Source organism: Ciona robusta, unplaced genomic scaffold, assembly GCF_009617815.1.
Source record: "Ciona robusta unplaced genomic scaffold, ASM961781v2 AP042749.1".
NCBI lineage: Eukaryota > Metazoa > Chordata > Ascidiacea > Phlebobranchia > Cionidae > Ciona > Ciona robusta.
In genome coordinates this window covers 65,805-88,402 of record NW_028323128.1, presented here as the reverse complement: position 1 = coordinate 88,402, position 22,598 = coordinate 65,805, and the positions used below count along the sequence as shown (strand labels likewise).

Genomic DNA, 22,598 nt, shown 5'->3' with positions numbered 1-22,598 from the left:
TTATGGTTTTGCTGTGAATGAGGCAATTTGGGTAGTCATTAATATAAATTAAGAATAGTAAGGGACCAAGGATTGAGCCTTGTGGGACTCCTAGATTGACAAAATTTTGGTTTGAAGACATTACTCCACTGAATTCTACTATTTGATAACTTTGAATCCAGTTTAGTGCAGTGCCTCTTATACCATAATGTGACATTTTGCTAAGGAGTATCCTATGGTCAATAGGTTTTGCTGTGAATGAGGCAATTTGGGTAGTCATTAATATAAATTAAGAATAGTAAGGGACCAAGGATTGAGCCTTGTGGGACTCCTAGATTGACAAAATTTTGGTTTGAAGACATTACTCCACTGAATTCTACTATTTGATAACTTTGAATCCAGTTTAGTGCAGTGCCTCTTATACCATAATGTGACATTTTGCTTAGGAGTATCCTATGGTCAATAGTATCAAATGCCTTTGATAGGTCTAGGAATATACCCAGAACGGAGTTGTTTTTTTCCAGTTCATTAGTTATTTCATTTACTAACAGGGAGGTAGCATGACCAGTGGAGTGGCCTTTTCTGAAGCCGAATTGGTGGGTAAACAGTATTTTAAAGCTGTTTAAATATGATAGGATGCGTATATACATCAACTTTTCCAATATTTTGGAAAAAGTGGGTAATAAACTTATCGGTCTATAGTTTTTAATGTCTTTTGGGTTGCCTTTTTTATATATGGGAATGATTTTTGCTCCAGTTTGTAAAGATAGATTGAACACATAGGATAAGGCAAGCAAAATGTTTTCAGGGGTGGATTTTATCAGTCTACTTGGGATGCCATCCATGCCACAGCTAGATTTAGATTTTAGGTCCATGATTATATTTTTAATTTCAGTTGGGGTTGTTGGACAAATGAAAATGGAGTTTTGAGATTTTTGACTGAGGTAGTGGGTGTGATGTGTGTTTGTGGGTGGTATCTGCTTTACTAGATCTGCGGCTATGTTAAAGAAGTGGTCATTAAATTTATTAGAAATAATGAGTGGATCAGTAGTCGGTTTACCATCTATTACAAATGCTTTTGTGTATTGAGTTTTGATTTTACCAAGTGGTGAGTTTATAGATTTCCAGGTGGCTTTCATGTTTAATCTGTTTGCACTAAATAGCTTTCTATAATGTTCTCTTTTTCCATTTATAACTGCATGAGTATTTGTTTCTAGCTGCATTGTACCTTTTCTTATTTTCTTCTGTATTCCTTTGCAAGTATTTTTTAAATAACTTCTGCTTAGTTCTGTTAAGCAGGTAAAGATCTTTGTTAAACCATTTACTTTTGTCAGATTTGTTTTACTTTAGTTTCCGGAAAGCTACTGTTAAATTCTGTCATATAATGTTGCTGGAATTGGGAGTAGGCAAGATTTGGGGTTCTGTTTCCTGTAGGATTTCACTGATATCCATATCTGCTAACTTTCCATTGAAATTTATTATATTTTTCTGGCTAAAATTTCTTGAACTGGTGTTGTTAGACTGGCTGTTATTAATTTTGAGGTTGGCTTGGATTATTGGCAAATGATCTGAGATTGGGTCTGTTATTATGCCTGCTTTGATTTGTGAGCTATTGATAGAGTAGTCCAAATATGGTCAATGGCTGTGGCACTTGTATCTGTAATTCTGGTTGGCTTATTTATAATTGATTGGAAACAATAGTCATGCATTAAATCTATGAAATCGTTAGTGTTTGTGTTGTTTTCGTTTATGAGGTCATAATTAAAGTCCCCCATGATAATACATTTGGAGTTTCTAATTTATCTAGGACTGAAGATAGACGAGTACGGAATTCAAGGTTAGATTTAGGATCCATACCAGGTGATCTGTAAATTACGCCACAGATAAGGGAACTACTTTGCGATGAATTACTAGTGGTATTAAAACTTATGTCCTCTAAAGTAACAAACAGTGATTCGATTATTTTTTCTTCCATGATGGATGTACATTGTTTAATATGAAAGTTTAGATTGGACTTTATGTATAACCCAACTCCACCCCCTCTACATTTAGATCGGTTATTAGAAATGAATGAATATCCTTGTAAGTTATTGTAGTGGCCGGGTTGATTTTCCACGATCCAGGTTTCCGTTATTGAAACCATATCCGGTCTAAAATTTAATGAGGCAATAAGTGCCTCCAGTTTTGCAAAATTATTTGGGTTAGCAGGGACCTCATATTTAAACTTAGGGTTGTGAATTTATTCTTTTTTGATAAATAGGATTTACAATCATGTGCTGTATAAATGTCTTGTGGGTTCATTTCAAATGAATCGTCCGTTTCTTGGATGCTTATGTTATAATTTGTAAAAACGTTATTGAGTTTAACTGGGTCAAAAGAAGAGAAAGTTGGGATAGAAAAGTAAAGATCTGATAAGTCAGAATCAGAGAGCTGAGAAAAGGGGAGGTCTGGGATGATGGAACAGGTTTGGCAGGACCATATATCATGGATTTTATTAGGATATTTCTTTAAATTAGATGGTGAAATATCTCCCTTGGTATATTATTTAGGCACTTTAAGTGGAAATCTGTTGCAACAATTGCAACATTCAAGAAAATTTTGGTTTACGCGGATTAACTTGCTGCAACAAGAACCAGAAAACTTTTGTCGTGCGTGCATTGGGTTAAGTAAGGTATTAAGAACTGGCCAAATGTGTAATGTGGTGATGAGAAGCTGCCATGCTGTGGACGGTGCAATACACAATACATAAATATAAAAATGAGAAAAAGTGAATTCAATTCAAACATTAAGCAGTTTAAGTGGAGGCCTTCACAGAAACTAGCTTATCAATATCATTAAAATTGTGGATGACTTGCCTTTTGTTGTTGTGGGTCACATAAATGGTTCCATTTGCAGTCCAGACATTATTCCGGAATCCAAAGGAAGCTTTGGCCTTCTCCACGATCGTAGCCTCCGTGATGTTAGGGACTCCGTCATCGCCATTCCAGTTCTCTTGAGGTTTCTTTTCTGGGCATAGACGTCATTTCTGCCCAACCTGCGGACAAATTTAATAATAATTGGTACCCTGTCCTTTTTTGTTGGCAGGACATGGGCAATATCAATGTCTGCCGGAGTTACTGGATATGGTAAGTGTAGTTTATTTAAAATATTAAGCACATAACGTAAAAAATTATTCCCTTCTCCGGGTACTCTCCTGTTCCCATGAATAATTAGGCAGTTGCGGCGTCCATATTGTTCAATATCGTCAAGCCGGTCGTCTGTTCTCTTCACAAGAGCTGTTAAGTCTTTCAGTGATTATTCCAGGCCAGTCAGCATCTTGCGCATCTCCTTGAGTTCTGGTGACCCTGAAACAACAACAGGAGAAGCAGTATCACCTTCGTTAGAATTAATATTAGAACTCGATTCATACCTCTTGTTTGTTCTTGGGCTGCAAGAACATTTCTTCAAACGAGGCCATCTTGTTGTGTGTCCAAAAACGACCGAAGACGAGTAAAAACGTAAAGGGTTTGAAGGTAAACGAACAAGTTTTTCAGAGGACTTCTGGAGTTATCGCTTCTCGGCTATTTTAGCTGTGATCAAGTGTAGGGTACCCGTTCTTCTCAGGGTGAAATCTGAGACGGAAACGATTCGTTTCCTCTATATTTCATTCAGATTTTTGAACACAGAGCACGGTAATGAAGCTTGCTTCTACTGCTCCGGGTGGTCCTGGTTTTGCATTACCGCCAGGTTCGGCCCACATTCCACTTTGGTGGATATTAGTATACTAATAAATTATTCCACAGAGTATCTGGTAATAAATTCCGCAAGACTAACCGCGATTTGTGTTCATATAGTTGTACTACTCGTGTTTAAGTAATGATCCGGATTCATATAGTTGTACTACTCGTGTTTAAGTAATGATCCGATCCTACCAAAACGTAACCAATAAAAATCATGTCCAAATACTAGTAGTACTAGAGAATTATATTTTGCCTAAATAGAGTCGCCAAACTCTGCAAAAAAATAAATTAAAATATGGAAAAGTATTAGCATAGAGAAAACCAAGGTACACAAACACCTGCATCCCCGAACAATGAAATAATCAAATATATCTGGGTAAGGGGAATATAAACTTACCTATTATTATATGTTATATGCATCCGTTAACGTCTAACTAGACAAGCCAACTCAGTTACACACACGCTTCGAAAGGCGGAAACAACTTACTTTAAACACTGTTTAGACTAAGTGATTGTTTGCAGTTGGTTTAATTTCTAACATCTTGTATTACTGTTGCACCAGGGATCAGGTTGTTTGCAAAATTCCACATCCTTTTTCACCAAGTTCTTGCCTGCATTTTATTGCGGATGTTCCCCACCTTTTAAAAAATTTAAGAACATCTTTCTTGAAGCATACTATTCTTCATATGAGTTACCATCAGCAGAGGTAGGAGATTTTAGTTTTATTTGAAGACCAAATTTAAGAACTTCTTTCTTGAGCCAATATATGCAATGCAGGTAGATTTTAGATTTGTTCGTATGCTGGGTGAACAACAGGAGGCAAAGGACCTAAAACTTGCCCTAAAACTTACAAAAAGGCACATAAATCCTAGCAATTATGAAAAAATGAGAGTTAATATGGCAGCTCAGGTGAAGACATACTTATTTTTATAGCCAACTTGTTCTAATATATAAAACATTCCATCAATTTATTTCTAGATTCTTAATCACTCAACTGCAGCTGCTGTTCGAACACTTTTGTTTTAGTGGTGAATTACCGAGTGCAGCTTTAACAACAGCTTTTTTTGTGAATATTTTAATCAATGGTATGACATAATGAATTGCCGTTCATTCAGAGATGGACTTTTTGAAAAATCAAATGAAAAGCTTGTTCAATTGCGAGAGGTAAAAGAGCAGAAACTTTTCACAATGTTGCATTTTTTATTGTCAGTATGACACTGACAGTATATAAAACAGTGGCCATCCTAGATACTTGATGTTATACAGAGAATAAACATTCCAAGGGATGCGTGGAAGCCTGTACAATCTGGAATGAAATTGTCCATAAACAGCTTGATATCCCTGCATTCCGAGCTTGTATGCGTGGAAGCCTGTACAATCTGGAATGAAATTGTCCATAAACAGCTTGATATCCCTGCATTCCGAGCTTGTTCTTAATGGGGAGTTCAAATTTTTGCTAAGTGGCCGATTTTCTCAAGATGCTTTGGAAAATCTGTTTTCACAGGTAAAATACATATTGTAGTTGCACAATATGAAAATCATCCATATATCAATTTCATTAGGTAAGAGGATATGGCAGTGCGCATCCAAAGCCTACCCAGTTTCGCAATGCATTGAAACTGTTCATGATTGGGATGGATGTCCCCTCTACTTGCCACTACGATGAAGATGATAGTCCGCATTTGTTGAGCTTCATTAAAGAATCATCCATCAATTTCATTAGGTAAGAGGATATGGCAGTGCGCATCCAAAGCCTACCCAGTTTCGCAATGCATTGAAACTGTTCATGATTGGGATGGATGTCCCCTCTACTTGCCACTACGATGAAGATGATAGTCCGCATTTGTTGAGCTTCATTAAAGAATCATCCATATATCAATTTCATTAGGTAAGAGGATATGGCAGTGCGCATCCAAAGCCTACCCAGTTTCGCAATGCATTGAAACTGTTCATGATTGGGATGGATGTCCCCTCTACTTGCCACTACGATGAAGATGATTAGTCCGCATTTGTTGAGCTTCATTAAAGAGCATGAATCATTTGAAGAAGAACCAACTACAGCAGAAAGCATGCCCTTGATCGATATTGTAATGGATGTGGCTCCCCTTGAAATGGATACCATTCAAGAGAATGGTCTGTATTATGTTGTAGGTTGGGCCTTAAAGAAGGAAATGAGCTTGATTGAAGAGTGTAGTGGTTGTTAAGCGGCTTTTACATCAAGTGATGAAAGTGAGCTTTCACAACGAGCAGCAGCTGTTCTTACATGCCTTAAGTCCTATACTGCGAACCACAACTTAAGTTTCCATGATGATGTAACATACCACTTATGCCATCCATCTGAGCAAGCCTTTAATTTTTTTAAGTATGTTGAGTCAGTATTTTGTTTGAGTGTCCATAGCTTCAGGCATATGTCTTGCTTAGAGGCAGAAATTGTGAAGAATGTTTCTTTAATTGGATACAATTTTCCAGATTGTCACTCACTTCTTTCAAAAACATTGCTTCGTTAAGTTAAGATTGCATACAATATGCTAAGTGTGTAACTTCCAAATTTAAAACTGCTGCGAGGGCAAATATTTTGTAAATATAACTGTTAAAACTGTATACATTTTAGCCAACAACAAAAATTTATAACGTTCATAATAAACTAACTTGTTTTTAAGAAGTACCAAAGGTTCCTGTCCTATTAAAATGTTAGAAACGCCACTGTAAATGCCGAGTTTGCACATACAAAAGACATTTCTACAGTAGCGCCATTGTCAAATGTAGAGTAGCTCGAACAAAAATGGCGTCCATGCACGCGTAAACAATAGACAAGTTAGTTGCTTAACTTGTGATTTCTATGGACTTTGGTTCGGGGCAGGTTAGTTTAAGCGAGGCTCAACGACGTAAGAAGTAAGGAACTGTCAGGTAAATGCCTGGCCGTACATACGAATTCGGACGTGCGCCCCATGTACGGGTGTGTTTCAATGTCAACCCTTAACCAAACATTCATATAAGGTTGAGACACGGCTATCATGTCTGGCCCAGAGCTGTCAGGTAAATGCCTGGCCGTACATACGAATTCGGACGTGCGCCCCATGTACGGGTGTGTTTCAATGTCAACCCTTAACCAAACATTCATATAAGGTTGAGACACGGCTATCATGTCTGGCCCAGAGCTGGTTGCATCAGTAAACCATACGTACTTCGACACGGCCCGGACATAAATTTTTGCCTGGGATATAGCGAAGTTAAACAGCAGCCCTAGTAGAATCGGCAATGGCAACAGCGGATAAGTGGATTGAGACTGCTAGTAGGTTAGGATACACCGGCGGTGAGTTCGTGAATAAACAAGTCGAAGCTGAACGCGCAGAGCGAATAGAGGCTCGTGAGGCCAAAAAGTGTGAAGATGAAATGGAAGCTAAGAAGCGGACAGATGAAATGGAAGCGAAGAAACGTGAGGCTGAGATGGAGGAAAGGCGTCAGATCCGGCAACACGAATTGGACTTGAGAAGGATCGAGTTAGAAGACAGACAAAGACGGGAAAAAACTATAAGCACGGCAGTAGGAAGTGTCGAAAGCGCTAGCAAATGGCCTGAGCTTCCTAAATTTAAAGATTTCCCATACCATGACGGTGATAAAATTTCTAGTACCACGACTGGGATAAAATTTCCGGTACCACAACTGTGATAAAATTCTACCTACCTCGACTGGGATAAAATTTCTGGTACCACAACTGTGATAAACATTTTAGTACCACAACCGGGATAAAATTTCCCATACCATGACGGTGATAAAAATTCCAGTGCCACGACCGGGATAAAGTTTCCCTTACCATGACGGTGATAAAATTTCCAGTGCCACGACCGGGATAAAATTTCCGGGAGCGCGACTGGGATAAAATTTCGGATACCACGAGTGGGATAAAATTTCTGGTACCACGACTGGGATAAAATTTCCGGTACCACGACTGGGATAAAATTTCCGGTACCACGACGGTGATATAAAATTTCCAGTGCCACGACTGGGATAAAATTTCCGGTACCACGACTGGAATAAAATTTCCGGTACCACGACTGGGATAAAATTTCTGGTACCACGACTGTGATAAAATTTCCGGTACCACGACGGTGATAAAATTTCCAGTGCCACGACTGGGATAAAATTTCTGGTACCACGACTGGGATAAAATTTCCGGTACCACGACGGTGATAAAATTTCCAGTGCCACGACTGGGATAAAATTTCCGGTACCACGACTGGAATAAAATTTCCGGTACCACGACTGGAATAAAATTTCCGGTACCACGACTGTGATAAAATTTCTAGTACCACAACCGGGATAAAATTTCTTGTACCACAACTGTGATAAAATTTCCCATACCATGCACCACGACTAGGAAAAAAATTCCTGTACCCCACGTCTGGGATAAAATTTTCGGTACTACGAATGGGATAAAATTTCTGGTACCACAACTCTGATAAAATTTCAAGTACCACGACCGGAATGAAATTTTTGGTACCACGACTGGAATAAAATTTCTGGTACCACGACTGGGATAAAATTTCTAGTACCACGATCGGGATAAAATTTCTGGTACCACGACTGTGATAAAAGTTCTAGTACCACGACTGCACTGTAAATCATATAGGTGGAAATTTAGGGGTGGTTTTTTTGTTATCGTGGTAACATCCACAAATGCGTGGAAATACACACGTGTGGTATCACTATTTCCACTATTTGACTTATATCAGCATATCTTGTACCCGCCCATCACCCAAAAGGTGGAATCAAAATATTGGATTTAGTGAAATAAAATTCCGCTAACCCATATATTTAGAAAACACCTGTTATTCCGGACGTTCGTGGTATCACTATTTCCACCATTTGACTTATATCAGCATATCTTGTACCCGCCCATCACCCAAAAGGTGGAATCAAAATATTGGATTTAGTGAAATAAAATTCCGCTAACCCATATATTTAGAAAACACCTGTTATTCCGGACGTTCATTGAGTATTTACTATAATATAAACAAGTTGTCAGTGCATTTGGCTTATTTGTAAAACCTTGTTGAAATATATACTTCTAAATCTCACTCGTATGCCAATTTTGCATTTCGAAAAGAATTTTGTTTTAGGTTTGATTTGATTTTAAATTACCGAAGTAAACCAATGTCAAACAGACAGTGGGTCACGTTCAAAAGTTGGTTTTATTTATTTATTTATTGTTATTTCTGTGTTTGCGGCGTGGTCGTGGGAAAATTTACTGCGCATGCGCATTTCCGTCATGCAGTTTTTGTGAAACGTGTTCGGTTTTTTTGTATTAATATAGTGCAAACGCTGTTAGGAAGTAAAGTAAAGAATAAAGATCGGTATGTTATAATTGCATTTTCAATGTTATTTACTTACTTTTACAGTCTATTTAACCTAATTTAAAAATGGAGGGAATACCTTGCCCATATCAGGAATGCTGTGAAACAATGGCCAAACCAAGTTTAATTCACCATTTAAAGTTTGAGCATGGAAAGACTATTATTTACCAATGTAAAATAGCGAAATGTGGTTTAATTTATTCAAGTGTACGGAGCTATGAAAAGCATCTCCTAAGAATGCATTCCAATTATTCATCAATCATTCATCAGCAAGATCCAGTTGTTTCAGATTATGTGGAATGTCACGAACCCAATTCATCTGACGATAATGTTTGTGAGGGGGAGCAAACGTTTGTGAGCAATTTTGTTAAGTTTTGTTTGCAACTACGAGAGCGTTATATCTTGCCTCAACGCGCATATGAAACCATTATAAATGACATGACTGCCTTGTTTTCCCATTTTCATCAAAATTTAATCAAGCACTTCAAATCTGAGGTTGGATTCAATGAGCATTTAGAAAATCCAAATTTTTTACCAGACCTGTGGAAGAAATTACAGAACAAATCCATGTTTGAGCAGAGCTGTCAGTCGCTAGGGTTGGTTCAACCTGAAACAGTAAAGAGTGATAATAATAATAACATAACTTTTCAATATGTACCAATAGTAAAATCTTTGTCGAATTATTTAAACCAGCAAGATGTGCTGCAGGCAGTTTTATTGAATAACAGATCATGTGCTTCACAGACAAATGTTCTTTGTGATTTTACAGATGGTGAATATTTTCGTACAAAATCATATTTCAGGGGCAACCGAGACTTGTTGCGACTTCATTTTTATTGCGATGAACTGGAAGTTTGTAATCCACTAGGTTCTTCAAAAACAAAGCACAAGCTTACTGTGTTTTATTATTATGTGGGAAACATTGGTGTAAAACATAGTGCTAGCTTGAAAAATATATTTTTGGCTCTTCTCATTGAATCTAAGAAGCTGAAAACAATTGGTTATCATACTGCTCTTAAACCTCTTATAAAAGATTTACAGTTTTTGCAAGAGAAAGGGATATTGTCACATGTGATGGTGCACATACACTATATGGTACTATAGCAACATTGTCTGCTGATAACCTTGGCGCTCATGAACTTGGCGGATTTCGAAAATGTTTTAGTAGCGGCCGAATATGTCGCTTTTGTATGTGCTTATATAGCGAATTAAAACAAAAAACACGTGAAGAAGATTTTGTTTTAAGAAATCCCACCACACATGCACTGCATGTTAGTGGTGTTGAAATGGACAGCACATTGTCTTGTGCATACGGTGTACTTGAAAGTTGTGCATTTTCATCAGTAATTGGTTTTTCCCCTGTTACGTCTTTGCCACCAGATATTATGCATGACTGCATGGAAGGTGTACAGCAGTATTTTTTGCAATACCTTTTTAGACACTTATCTTCAGAAAAAATTTGTTCTATCAGTGAATTAAATGAAAAGCTTAGCTGCTTTCCATATGGACAAACAGACTACAAGAATAAACCGAGGAGTCTACCAGGACAAGTTGTTCGTGTTAATGGAAAATTTTCAATGTGTGCAAGTGAGACGTGGTGCTTGTTTAGGCTAATCCCACTTGTTGTGGGACAGCTTGTTCCAGAAGGAGACAAAGCATGGAAGTTGTATTCTCTTTTGGCAGAAATAATGGAAATTGTTTTTGCACCTAAAATTGATGTAATGCATGTGAATCACTTAAAATTGTTGATTGATGAATTTTATTGTTCATTTCTTAAGGAAGCAGAAGACTTAATCAAACCAAAATTTCACTTTCTCCTGCATTATCCAAGACTTATAGCATATTATGGTCCTTTAAGGCACTTGTGGTGTATGAGATTCGAGTCGTTTCACAGGAAGTTAAAAAAAATAGCGAAAGTGTCACAAAACTTTAAAAACATTTGTTTGACAGTTGCACAAAGATTGCAGTATGGAAAATGTTACGAACATTTTAGTGGAACATGTATAGCAGAAGTCAATGAAGTTGGTAATCAAACTGTAACTAATTTAAACAATTTTGATACCAAAATATCCACTTTTCTTTTGTCTTTGACACCTCACTGCGCAGATAGTGTTTTGTATTCTGCCACTAGTGTCCATATAAATGGTGCAAAGTATGTGTATGGAAATGTTTTTTTACTTGACATAAATAATGAATTACCTGTTTTTGGCCAAATCAAGGATATTATCATTTATCATCAATATGTGGTAATTGTTTGTGTATATGTACTTGCTAAAAGTTTTGACAGACATTTGCACTCCTACATAGTTAGCACTACAGAGGAGTTAGTATTTCTGCAACCCGGATTTGAATTAAATTATCACCCCCTTGATTTATATGACATAGGTGATAAAAAAGTTATTCGTCTCAGACACACACTTGTGCAACAATAGGCTTAAAAATGATAAATGCGTTTATACAGCACTAACCCTGTGTTTCTTGTTTAGATTTTCAGTATGGCTTGTAAATATCTAGTTGTATTTAACAGTACAAAAAAAGTTATTACATGCAACAAAACTGAAATCCCTGACAAAATAATGGACAGTTTCAAACTTGATCAAGGTTTTGATATGAAATTGTTTGATGAGGATTTTGAAGAATGGGTTAGTATATCCGACAACTTGAATGAACTCCCGTCAAAAGGCAAGCTTCGTGTTGTAACTGAAGGTACTTTCATTCTACTTTTTGTGTAAAGGATGATAATGATTTAACCCCTGTTTTTAATTACAGAGGATGTTGAATCCGATTGTACTGTACCATTAAATACTTCGTCGGAATCGGAAGAAAGCATGGCACATGGGGAAACAAGTAAATCATGGCTGTTATCATACTCTCTGCCAAAGTTCCCTGCATTCATTTCTGACATATTGGAGACAAACGAAGAAATATCGACACACACTAGAAAAAAGATTGGACAAATCATTTTTGATTCCATGGCTTGTTACACACTGTATGTATATTTTGTTATTGTTCTTTAAAACTTCTTTCATATAAAGTTAGTATTAATTTATGTTGCAGATATCCCACTTCATTTGAATATAAATCTGTTTGCATGGCACTGTTAAAAAAATATCCGAACCTGGCCGATAAGAGTACAAAAGATGTTACAGTTACGTTTTATATAATAGTGATTTGACTCATTTTAAAAACTTTATAATATGCAGGGTACATGGCTAGTAAGTCTTAGACAAAGGTTCAGGGATATGCGAAGACCCATGTATAACAATGATACAGTGAAAGCTATGAAAAGGAAATATGGTTTTCATGCTAGGAGAGACGATGACCAGTTACAATCAGCAAAGCGTGTGTTTGTGGTAGGTATAGTTTGGTTTGATGTAGTATGCATTAAGGCAAGGTTTGAAATTTCACAGGCATCCGATTGTACGGAGGATGCAACAAGTATCAAACTACACATAAAAGCCTTGGATGCCGAACTTAAGAAAAAGGAAAGAAATCTTGATATATTGCAAGACAGAATGTCCAGAACTTACAGCATACGCAGAAAAGAGGTTCAGGAAGGGGACTTAAGTATTTCGGACATTATATCAAAGTACTCCGCCTTAAGATTACCATTATGTGTGAGTAACATGTCGTCAGCTTTGTATTGTTATTATTTGTATTCTACTAATATTGTGTGTTTCAGTTTGTCTTAGACAAAGGTTCAGGGATATGCGAAGACCCATGTATAACAATGATACAGTGAAAGCTATGAAAAGGAAATATGGTTTTCATGCTAGGAGAGACGATGACCAGTTACAATCAGCAAAGCGTGTGTTTGTGGTAGGTATAGTTTGGTTTGATGTAGTATGCATTAAGGCAAGGTTTGAAATTTCACAGGCATCCGATTGTACGGAGGATGCAACAAGTATCAAACTACACATAAAAGCCTTGGATGCCGAACTTAAGAAAAAGGAAAGAAATCTTGATATATTGCAAGACAGAATGTCCAGAACTTACAGCATACGCAGAAAAGAGGTTCAGGAAGGGGACTTAAGTATTTCGGACATTATATCAAAGTACTCCGCCTTAAGATTACCATTATGTGTGAGTAACATGTCGTCAGCTTTGTATTGTTATTATTTGTATTCTACTAATATTGTGTGTTTCAGTTTCTGGAAGAAGCACAACGTGTTTTCAAAGCTGATATACAAGCTAAGTTAAATGCAGTGAATCCTAACATTTGGAAAAAACTGGGAAACTTAACTAAAATTGCCAAACCATGTGAATTGGATAAGTGGATGGTTGATGGTAAGCACAAGTGAATTTTGCATGTGTTGTCTTATTTTGGAACATGGTGAAATTTATTCCTCATGAAATTTAATTCAATTTTTTTTTACTTTAACAGAAAAGAGTTTGGCACTACTCTTTCTTCCAAGAGTATTTAAAGAAGAAACAGAACTTTACATGATCTATAACATGGTTTGTAATTTCTTACAAATTCCTAGAAAGATTTTCATTTTACTTACATACAAATTTCCTGCAGAAAAAGGAGGAATTGTGGCTTCCAGAGAGTCCCTATCCATGTATGGTCATTTCAAAAAATGAAATTGGCACATACAAATTTCCTGCAGAAAAAGGAGGAATTGTGGCTTCCAGAGAGTCCCTATCCATGTATGGTCATTTCAAAAAATGAAATTGGCATATATGTTCAAAGGGTTTTTTTGTTCAACGCTGAAAATGCAAACGCAGCTGCAGTGATGGTTTTTGCATGTTATTGGGTTTTTGATATTGAATTTCCCAAAAAAAATCGTAAATCTTTGTCACTGTTGGCCGCCTTGGCCGAAATAGAGGAAAACGTTAGCACGCCTGTGCAGCGCATTTTGAACACAATACGTTGAATACTTTTGTATGTGCTAATAAAAATGACGTTCTTTAAATTATAACGGGGTGTTTGTTACCCGGTCAGGGGTGGAAAAAAGCATCCTGGACGACGTTCAGCAGGGTGGAAACCCACACGCTGGGTTTCCGGTAAAGGTGGAAACCACCAACATAGGGGTGTTTTAGTGGGACCACCCTTGCGGGTGGTGACTACGATACTGTTTGATTTACAGTGTGGGATAAAATTTCCGGTAGCACAACCGGGATTAAATTTCCGGTACCACGACAGTGATAAAATTTCTAGTACCACGATCGGGATAAAATTACCGGTACCACGACTGGGATAAAATTCCCGGTACCACAACCGGGATAAAATTTCCGGTACCACGACCGGGATAAAATTTCCTGTACCACGACCGGGATAAAATTTCCAGTACTACGACTAGAATAAAATTTTCAGTACCATGACTGGGATAAAAATTTTGATACCACGACTTAGATAAAATTTCCAGTACAACGACTGTGATAAAATTTCCGGTACCACGACTGGGATAAACTTTTCAGGACCACGACTATATAAAATAAAAAAATACTGGAAAGATAAAAATTTTGATACTACGACTGGGATAAATGTTCCGGTATCACAGCTGGGATAGAAAAGTTTGATACCACGACTGGGATAGATGTTCCGGTACCACGACTGAGATAAAATTTCCGGTATCACAGCTGGGATAAATTTTCCGGTACCACGACAGTGATAAAATTTCTAGTACCACGATCGGGATGAAATTACCGGTACCACGACTGTGATAAAATTTCTATTACCACGACTGAGAAATAATTTCCGGTACCACGACTAGGAAAACTAAACAGATAGAACATCGAAAAATAGAAATAAAAACAAAATTTCTAGTACCACGATCGGGATAAAATTACCGGTACCACGACTGTGATAAAATTTCTATTACCACGACTGAGAATAATTTCCGGTACCACGACTAGGAAAACTAAACAGATAGAACATCGAAAAATAGAAATAAAAACAAAAAAAAACATTTACATTGCATGAAAAGTTATTATATTCTATTTAAAACATTCGTCACTTTTGTTTTAACATTTGCTTGCAGTTTCTTCGAGGTTTAATTTTTAAACTGTTATAACATATTGAACACACCAGTTTTAAATATTTATACTAGTAATATTGCCACAGCATGATTTGAACAACTTTTGATATGCTGCTATAATTCCACTTTCTTCATCACAAGTATACTTAAGTTTTAAGATCGGTTTTATTTTTCTGATAATAGGCAAAATTCCCCAAATCTTCGTCTGGTGAACTTTGACGCGGTTGAATGCAAATGCCTTTATTACAATTGTAATTTTTTACCCGTGTTGTAACAGTTAAATCTTTGACCCAACAAAGTCTGTACGTTGTGACCGAGACATCCGGCATACACCTCCGGGAAAGTTCTAGAAATAAAAGTTCTTTCGCCGTTTATCATAGAAGCAGCAGCAGAGGTGTGAAAATGTATTTAAGTACGTTTGTTGTATTTTTAAATTTGTAAGTGTTTATCACAGTCTTACTTTGAAAATGTTACTTTCTTTTAGAGTTGGAATCAATGGTTTCGCATAAGATTGACAGATTGATTCTATTTTGTGAGTTGAAATACTCACATAAAGAAAAACTCACATAAACTCTTCATCAAAGTCTATGAATAGTGGCTGGGAAAGAACCAATGGGCAACATGACTGAGCGCCCTATTAACCGGAAAGGCGTTGGGAGTATTTTCGAGGCTGTCGGCTGAAGAAGGGAAGATTTACGAAGTTTTGAAGCGTGCCCTTCGAGAGCGATACGGACTGCGCGAGGATAGGTATACAGAAACAAGTTTAATAACGAAACTCAGCAACCAGGCGAGACGGTGGCGCAATACTTTATTAGATTTGCAAATTACTGGACAATTGGGTAGAGATGGCTGGAGTGCTGGAGAAGACATACAAGGGACTCAAGGAGCTGTTCCTTCGCGAGAAATTTCATAAGGAGAGCTATCGCGATCCATCATTATATATGAGACAGCACTCCTCCACAGATATGTCAGTATTTGCTGAACGGGCTGATAAATTTCTCAGTCCTCTGGATAAGATGATAAACGGGTTCGCCTCAGGAACCAAGCGACCGCGAGCGGCGGCTTATTATGCCAACCATGAGAGAACAGGGCCTCGGGATATTAACCAGCGCGCTCACCGCCCTGATATGGGTGGACGTCGGTGTTTCAACTGCGGGATGAACGAGCACTTTACCAGAGAGTGTACTACCCAGCCCTTCGGGAGGCTAGCAGGCAATCCATCCCATCGAACACAAAACGTACTGCGAGCGCATGTTCGTAATCGAGGTTTAAAATCTGTTCTCGGACGGGTGAATGGAAGAACCGTGGAAACATTACGGGACACAGGGTGTACAGCTATACTAATTCAAAAATTCTTGGTCCCCCACGAGCGGCTCACAGGAGAGTATCAGTATGTCCAGGGCTTCAAAGGGAATGCTGAACCCGCACCAGCAGTGGCCGTTATAGAAATTGACTAACCTTATTATTGTGGAACTGTCGAGGAGCTTTGTGTAACCGACCTGGAAATAATGGACACGTAAAGTTTATCAAGAAAAGGGATCTTCTTTATAGGCAATTTTGGAATCCGAATGTAAACAATGGGAGGCCGATAGAACAACTACTGGTTCCAAACAACCTAAGAGTCAAAATAATCGAAATTGCCCACGACTCTATAATGGGGGGACATATGGAAGTAAAGAAACTCTGGACCGCATTCTTATCAACTCCGACTGGCCAGGTATAAGAAGCGACGTGGCACGTTTTTGCAAGTCGTGCGATGTTTGCCAGAAAACAATCGGCAAAGGCAAAGTTGCAAAAGTACCGCTACAGGAAATGCCTCTGATTGATGTTCCGTTCGAAAGGGTAGCGGTAGATCTTGTTGGTCCGATTCAACCTCCAACCGAAAAGGGACATCGATACTTGCTCACCATGGTGGATTATGCAACAAGATACCCCGAAGCAGTCCCTTTAAAAACATAACAACCGAGGATGTAGCTGATTCAACCTCCAACCGAAAAGGGACATCGATACTTGCTCACCAAGGTGGATTATGCAACAAGATACCCCGAAGCAGTCCCTTTAAAAACATAACAACCGAGGATGTAGCTGAAGCACTGGTGGATATTTTCAGCCGGGTTGGCGTGCCTAATGAAATTTTGTCAGATCAGGGGACTCAATTTATGTCCGGATGTATGAAAGATGTGGAGAGACTATTAAAAATTCGACATCTAAGGACTACACCTTATTCTCCGCAGTGCAACGGGCTTGTCGAAAGGTTCAACGGAACCCTGAAGACAATGTTGAAACGGTTGTGCACTGAGCAACCTCAACAGTGGCATCACTATATCAATCCACTGCTTTTTGCCTATCGTGAAGTACCCCAGGTATCAACCGGGTTTGCGCCTTTTGAACTGTTGTATGGGCGGCGGGGGCCACTTCATATTTTAAAAGACATGGTAACTAACGAGGCGACCGACAAAGAAACAATGTGCAGCTATCAGTATGTTTTTGAACTACGTGAAAGATTAGAAATGACGATGCAAGTAGCCAAGGCAGCGAGTGCAGAAGTACAAAACCGGTACAAGAAGAACTTTGACCGAAAAACAAAACAGCGTCAGCTGTCGGAGGAAGATCAGGTTCTGGTCCTTCTGCCAACGGACAGTAATGATGCAATAGAAGGGACCTTATAAAGTCGAAGGAAAGGTCGGCATGAATGATTATCGGGTTGATGTTAATGGCAAGGTAAAACTTTATCATATTAACTTACTCAAAAAGTATATCACACGAAACCCGGAAGATAACGAAGACCCAAGTCTCACTCACGGTGAAGTGGTCCGCGCCTTATACTGTGAGACGCAGAATTCTATAAACGATGACCAACTGCTGGAATTAGACTTGGGTGTTCACTATGAAACGACAGACGATGTGAAATTGGGCGATGTGAAAATGCGGATTGTGAAGAAGCATTCAGAAGTGTTCTCCGTGACCGAAAAACAAAACAGCGTCAGCTGTCGGAGGAAGATCAGGTTCTGGTCCTTCTGCCAACGGACAGTAATGATGCAATAGAAGGGACCTTATAAAGTCGAAGGAAAGGTCGGCATGAATGATTATCGGGTTGATGTTAATGGCAAGGTAAAACTTTATCATATTAACTTACTCAAAAAGTATATCACGCGAAACCCGGAAGATAACGAAGACCCAAGTCTCACTCACGGTGAAGTGGTCCGCGCCTTATACTGTGAGACGCAGAATTCTATAAACGATGACCAACTGCTGGAATTAGACTTGGGTGTTCACTATGAAACGACAGACGATGTGAAATTGGGCGATGTGAAAATGCGGATTGTGAAGAAGTGTTCAGAAGTGTTCTCCGAGAAATCTGGGACGATGAAGCTGGTGGAGCATGTAATCAGTCTAACTAGTGATAAGCCAGTACGGTCGAAGCCATACGCAGTTCCTTTTCATAAGTCATTGCGTGAAGATATACAAGAAATGCTGGATACAGGTATTATACATCCATCGTCTTCACCATATGCGTCGCCAGTCGTTATGATTCGTAAGAAAGATGGAACGAACCGAATCTGTATTGATTATCGCAAACTGAACAATTTAACCGTGTTTGACCCTGACTACTGCAAAGGAAGTCTTCAACAGGCTCTGCGACGATCAATATTTTTCGACAATTGATCTGATCAAAGGCTCTGGCAGGTCAAAGTAGCTGAAGACGACATCAAAAAGACGACTTTCGTCACGTAGTCAGCCCCAACGTTATCACTTCCTTTTTATACTTGCCTCGAATATCGAAATTTTGCAAGTACGTCGGCCACCTCATAATTCGGTCATTGTCAAATTTAGTTTTTTGTAGGAAGGACAACGGTTGATGATCGGTCTGAATGACAAGTTTTGTGCCGTACAGGTATACATCATAAATTTCTTTACGCCCCAAACGACTGCGAGGCATTCTCTTTCAATTGTGGAATATCGTCGCTCAGCGTCTGAGAGTTTTTTTACTTGCGTAACTCCTCCATGAACTTGTAGTAGTACTGCACCGATTCCATCTCTAGACGCATCCGTCCGTAGTATAAATCCTAAGGAGGGGTCAGGGAGGTGCAGGATTGGTTTACTTGATAGTTTTGATTTAAGGGTGTTAAATGCCTTTTCTTGTGCGTTACCCCATGCAACAATATCTGGATGCCCTTTCTTCGTGAGGTCGGTGAGGGGCACGGCTACTGCAGCGTAATTTGGTATATATTCCCGATAGTATCCAGTTAGCCCCCAAAACGACCGCACTTCTGTTTTATTTTTCGGCCTTGGTGCCTCGCGTATCTTACGTACATTATCACCGTGTAATCAAATGATGTTGTTACCAACATGATGCCCTAAGAAATCGACCTCTCCGGCACCCAGTCGACCTTTCGTTGGGCGGGCAGTGATATTATCTTTGGCCAGTCGCTTGAATAGTTCTTCGAGGGTGTCAACCTGCTCATTCCATGTTCGCGTATGTACAATGACGTCATCAATGTAATGTTCGACGTTGGCCATACCTTCCAGTAGTTTTCGCATTCCCCGAACGAACGTAGCACTAGAGTTCTTCATCCCAAATGGCATCTTACAGAACTCGTAACAACCGTCAGGGAAGTTTCATTTCAAAACATAATCTATTCAGCAGAAGAACAACAAGAGGCTGGTCCGTCCAATGAGGCAGAAGTACAGCAGGAGCCTGGTTCAGCTTCCCAGGCAGGTACACATGATAGCAGTATTGAAACCGAAGCACAGGAAGATTTACTTATATCAGGTTCAGTAACCATTCTTTAAATATCATTGGTGTAAAAAGGCCCACTAAACAAAGATTTCTTTCAGGAGAATCTGGAAGATCTCAGAGGAGACATAAGAAAAGAGGTAGGACAGTTCTGCTAAATAGATAATAAGCAGTATATAATCAGATCAGAAATATTTATTATGCAGGGACAGACAATTTGCTTATACTGAGCTTTCTTTATTAACAATTTTGTTTGTAATTTCAGCACATGAAGAAGATACAAGGTGGGGCAAAATATTAAAATCAATGGAAGATGAAGGTGACAAGGACAGAAAATTGATGGAAAAAGAAAATGACAAAATAATAAAAGCAATGGAAGATCAAAATAACAAACTGATTGAGGCATTACTGCAAAGAAAAAATGACTCCGAATGAATAAGCTCATTCTAATGTAGATACATTTTTACAGTTTTCACTTTCTTTCGCTGCATTTACATGTTTCGCACTGTTTTTTCAAGTACATTTCTTTTCATTTGTTACCTCAGTTTTTACATTTTAAGTTCATCGTACTGTTTTTTCACAAAATTGTCCTTTTCAATAAAATTCAAAAACGAGAACTTGTTCTCAATGGGTAATTGTCAGATAGAAATTTACAAATTGTGTCGCGAACCAAGCTTCGCTCATTTCGGCTTATTGTAGCATTGGGTACAGCATTTTCTTGCACTACATTAAATTCTGGTGGGTCTGGCATTTGCTGGTTTTCACATATATTGTGGAGAATACAGCAAGCAGTAAGTACCATAGGAGCAGCAGCAACAGGAATAGGTTTTTGCAAGATTCTCCACCTTGCCTTCAATCTTCCAAAGGCATTTTCAACCACAATCCTGGAACTGCTGTGGTAACAGTTGAATGACACTTGTTGATCTGTCAAGTTGGTTCCCACATATGGTTTCATTAGCCAAGGAAGAAGTGGATATGCTGCATCCCCAGCAATCATTAATGGAATCTCTACATCATTTATAAATATGGATCCCTGCAATTACACTTGAAATAAATGTGAACTTCCATAACATTCTGCAAACAATTTATACTTACTACAGGCAATACAGATTGTGCCATTCTGTATATGCTCGATTGCTTTAATACTGCAGCATCATGACTCGATCCCGGCATACACGCATTAATGTTTAGAAATCTGTTTACATAATCTGGTAACATACTTTTTTTTCTTCATTAAAATATTTTAAATAATCACCTGTACTGTCCGTCAACCACAGCTTGGAGAACTATAGAAGGAAACATTTTGCGATTTATGTAGTCAGCATAACCATGACTCGGTGGAGCAACCGCAATATGGCACCCATCAACCGAACCCCACAACTGAGGAAATTTATTCAATCTCTGGTTTTCTCGGGCCATTTGTATAGCTTCTTCATTGGATGGAAGCTTTATAAAATGTGAAACAAGCTTGCCTATTGCTTTGCAAAACCTTCAATCAATATCACATCAATTAGTACAGGATAAAGAAGTTTATACAAGCATCATACCTATGCAAACACTTGTGAACTGAAGCTTTAGAAACTCCAAAAACAATTCCGGTTGTTCTGTATTCACCAGAAGACCCAAGTTGAAACAATGCTATAGCAACTACTTTTTTCACAGGAATTGGTTGTCGAACAGACCTTTCATCTAAGAAGTTTAAGTATGCATTACTTGTGGATTAAATAACATAGAATTTAATGTGTATACATATATTTATATATATATATATGTATAGACCAATTTGTACTTTACCTGGTCTTAATTCAGTTCTCACCATGTCAACAATTTGATTGAAGGTGTTTTTTGATAATCTAAAATCCTTCAACCAGAACTCATCAGTGTAGTTATTGCTAACGAACTCCCACCACCGCGATGACCTTAAAATGCTTAATGTCAGAACTGTAAACACAAACTTAGGTATAAATAAACTCACCTTTGCAGCATCCAAAAACGTCGTGCTTTCTTAAGCAAAACAAAAGTAGTTTTAATTAAAAAAATACAAAATTTCCGTCTCCTAGCTCTTTGTTTCCAACCTAGTATCATTTTTCTTCTTTGCCATACTAACTTTAACATGGTTCTTCGATAAATTGCAACAGAAAAATTACTAACCATATTGCTCAAACTTGATTCCAATATCATACTAAAGCAAAAAGTTACGTTCACGGGGAAGTCCCACATGCGAACTAAATAAAAAAAACGGTGCTAAATGGCCATGTAAACGCACGTCAATTTTGGCCAAATAATGCCTCTTTTTTTGGCCCAGCCTTTTTACAAAAGGTCTCTTTTTCGTTTGGCCATGTGAACGGGCTAATTGAGACGTATAATATAAATGCAACCCTTTTTAATTTTGACCTATATTTAAAAAAATATCCGCAACCACGCGGAATAGAAATCCCATTTTTGGTCATAACTTCGTAAATATTGGAGGTAGAATTAATTTTTAGACACCGTTAGAATGGTATTAATAAGACGTATAATATAAATGCAACCCTTTTTAATTTTGACCTATATTTAGGAAAATATCTGCAACCACGCGAAATAGGAATCACATTTTTGGTCATAACTTCGTAAATATTGGAGGTAGAATTAATTTTGAGGCACCGTTAGAAAGGTATTAATGAGACGAATAATATAAATGCAACCCTTTTTAGTTTTGTCCTATATTTTAAAAAATATTCGCAAACACGAGGAATAGAAATCATATTTTTGGTCATAACTTCGTAAATATTGGTGGTAGAATTAATTTTGAGGCACCGTTAGAAAGGTATTAATGAGACGAGTAATA

General features: G+C 38.1%; 4 protein-coding genes, 1 non-coding gene and 1 pseudogene across 6 annotated transcripts; all 6 read left to right on the top strand.

Annotated features, from left to right (window-relative positions):
* Positions 1–3,527: 3,527 nt before the first annotated feature.
* LOC149723477 (U2 spliceosomal RNA) lies at positions 3,528–3,721 on the top strand. The gene has a single exon (XR_016386979.1). It is a non-coding gene; the product is annotated as a U2 spliceosomal RNA (small nuclear RNA).
* A 4,906-nt stretch (positions 3,722–8,627) lies between these two features.
* On the top strand, positions 8,628–10,156 carry LOC149723476 (uncharacterized). The gene has a single exon (XM_089893608.1). It carries the CDS (start codon positions 9,119–9,121, stop codon positions 10,154–10,156), a length of 1,038 nt encoding a protein of 345 aa, XP_089749734.1. The 5' UTR covers positions 8,628–9,118.
* Positions 10,157–11,399: 1,243 nt separating this feature from the next.
* On the top strand, positions 11,400–12,744 carry LOC149723475 (sterile alpha motif domain-containing protein 3-like). The gene is made up of 5 exons (XM_089893607.1): positions 11,400–11,758; positions 11,822–12,041; positions 12,110–12,200; positions 12,256–12,405; positions 12,463–12,744. Exons 1-5 carry the CDS (start codon positions 11,548–11,550, stop codon positions 12,742–12,744), a joined length of 954 nt encoding a protein of 317 aa, XP_089749733.1. The 5' UTR covers positions 11,400–11,547.
* LOC149723474 (sterile alpha motif domain-containing protein 3-like) lies at positions 12,744–13,974 on the top strand. 2 transcript variants are annotated; one of them, XM_089893618.1, is made up of 5 exons: positions 12,744–12,871; positions 12,929–13,135; positions 13,201–13,339; positions 13,437–13,510; positions 13,663–13,974. In XM_089893618.1, the coding sequence occupies exons 1-5, from the start codon at positions 12,761–12,763 to the stop codon at positions 13,927–13,929; spliced, it is 798 nt and encodes a 265-aa protein (XP_089749744.1). In that variant the 5' UTR covers positions 12,744–12,760; the 3' UTR covers positions 13,930–13,974. The 2 variants fall into 2 exon arrangements, with proteins under 2 accessions (XP_089749744.1, XP_089749743.1); XM_089893617.1 differs by having other exon boundaries at positions 12,744–13,135.
* A 1,461-nt stretch (positions 13,975–15,435) lies between these two features.
* Positions 15,436–18,768, top strand: LOC149723473 (uncharacterized; annotated as a pseudogene).
* Positions 18,769–19,203: 435 nt separating this feature from the next.
* On the top strand, positions 19,204–20,206 carry LOC149723472 (uncharacterized). The gene is made up of 4 exons (XM_089893606.1): positions 19,204–19,225; positions 19,628–19,807; positions 19,873–19,911; positions 20,037–20,206. The coding sequence occupies exons 1-4, from the start codon at positions 19,204–19,206 to the stop codon at positions 20,204–20,206; spliced, it is 411 nt and encodes a 136-aa protein (XP_089749732.1).
* Positions 20,207–22,598: the final 2,392 nt, after the last annotated feature.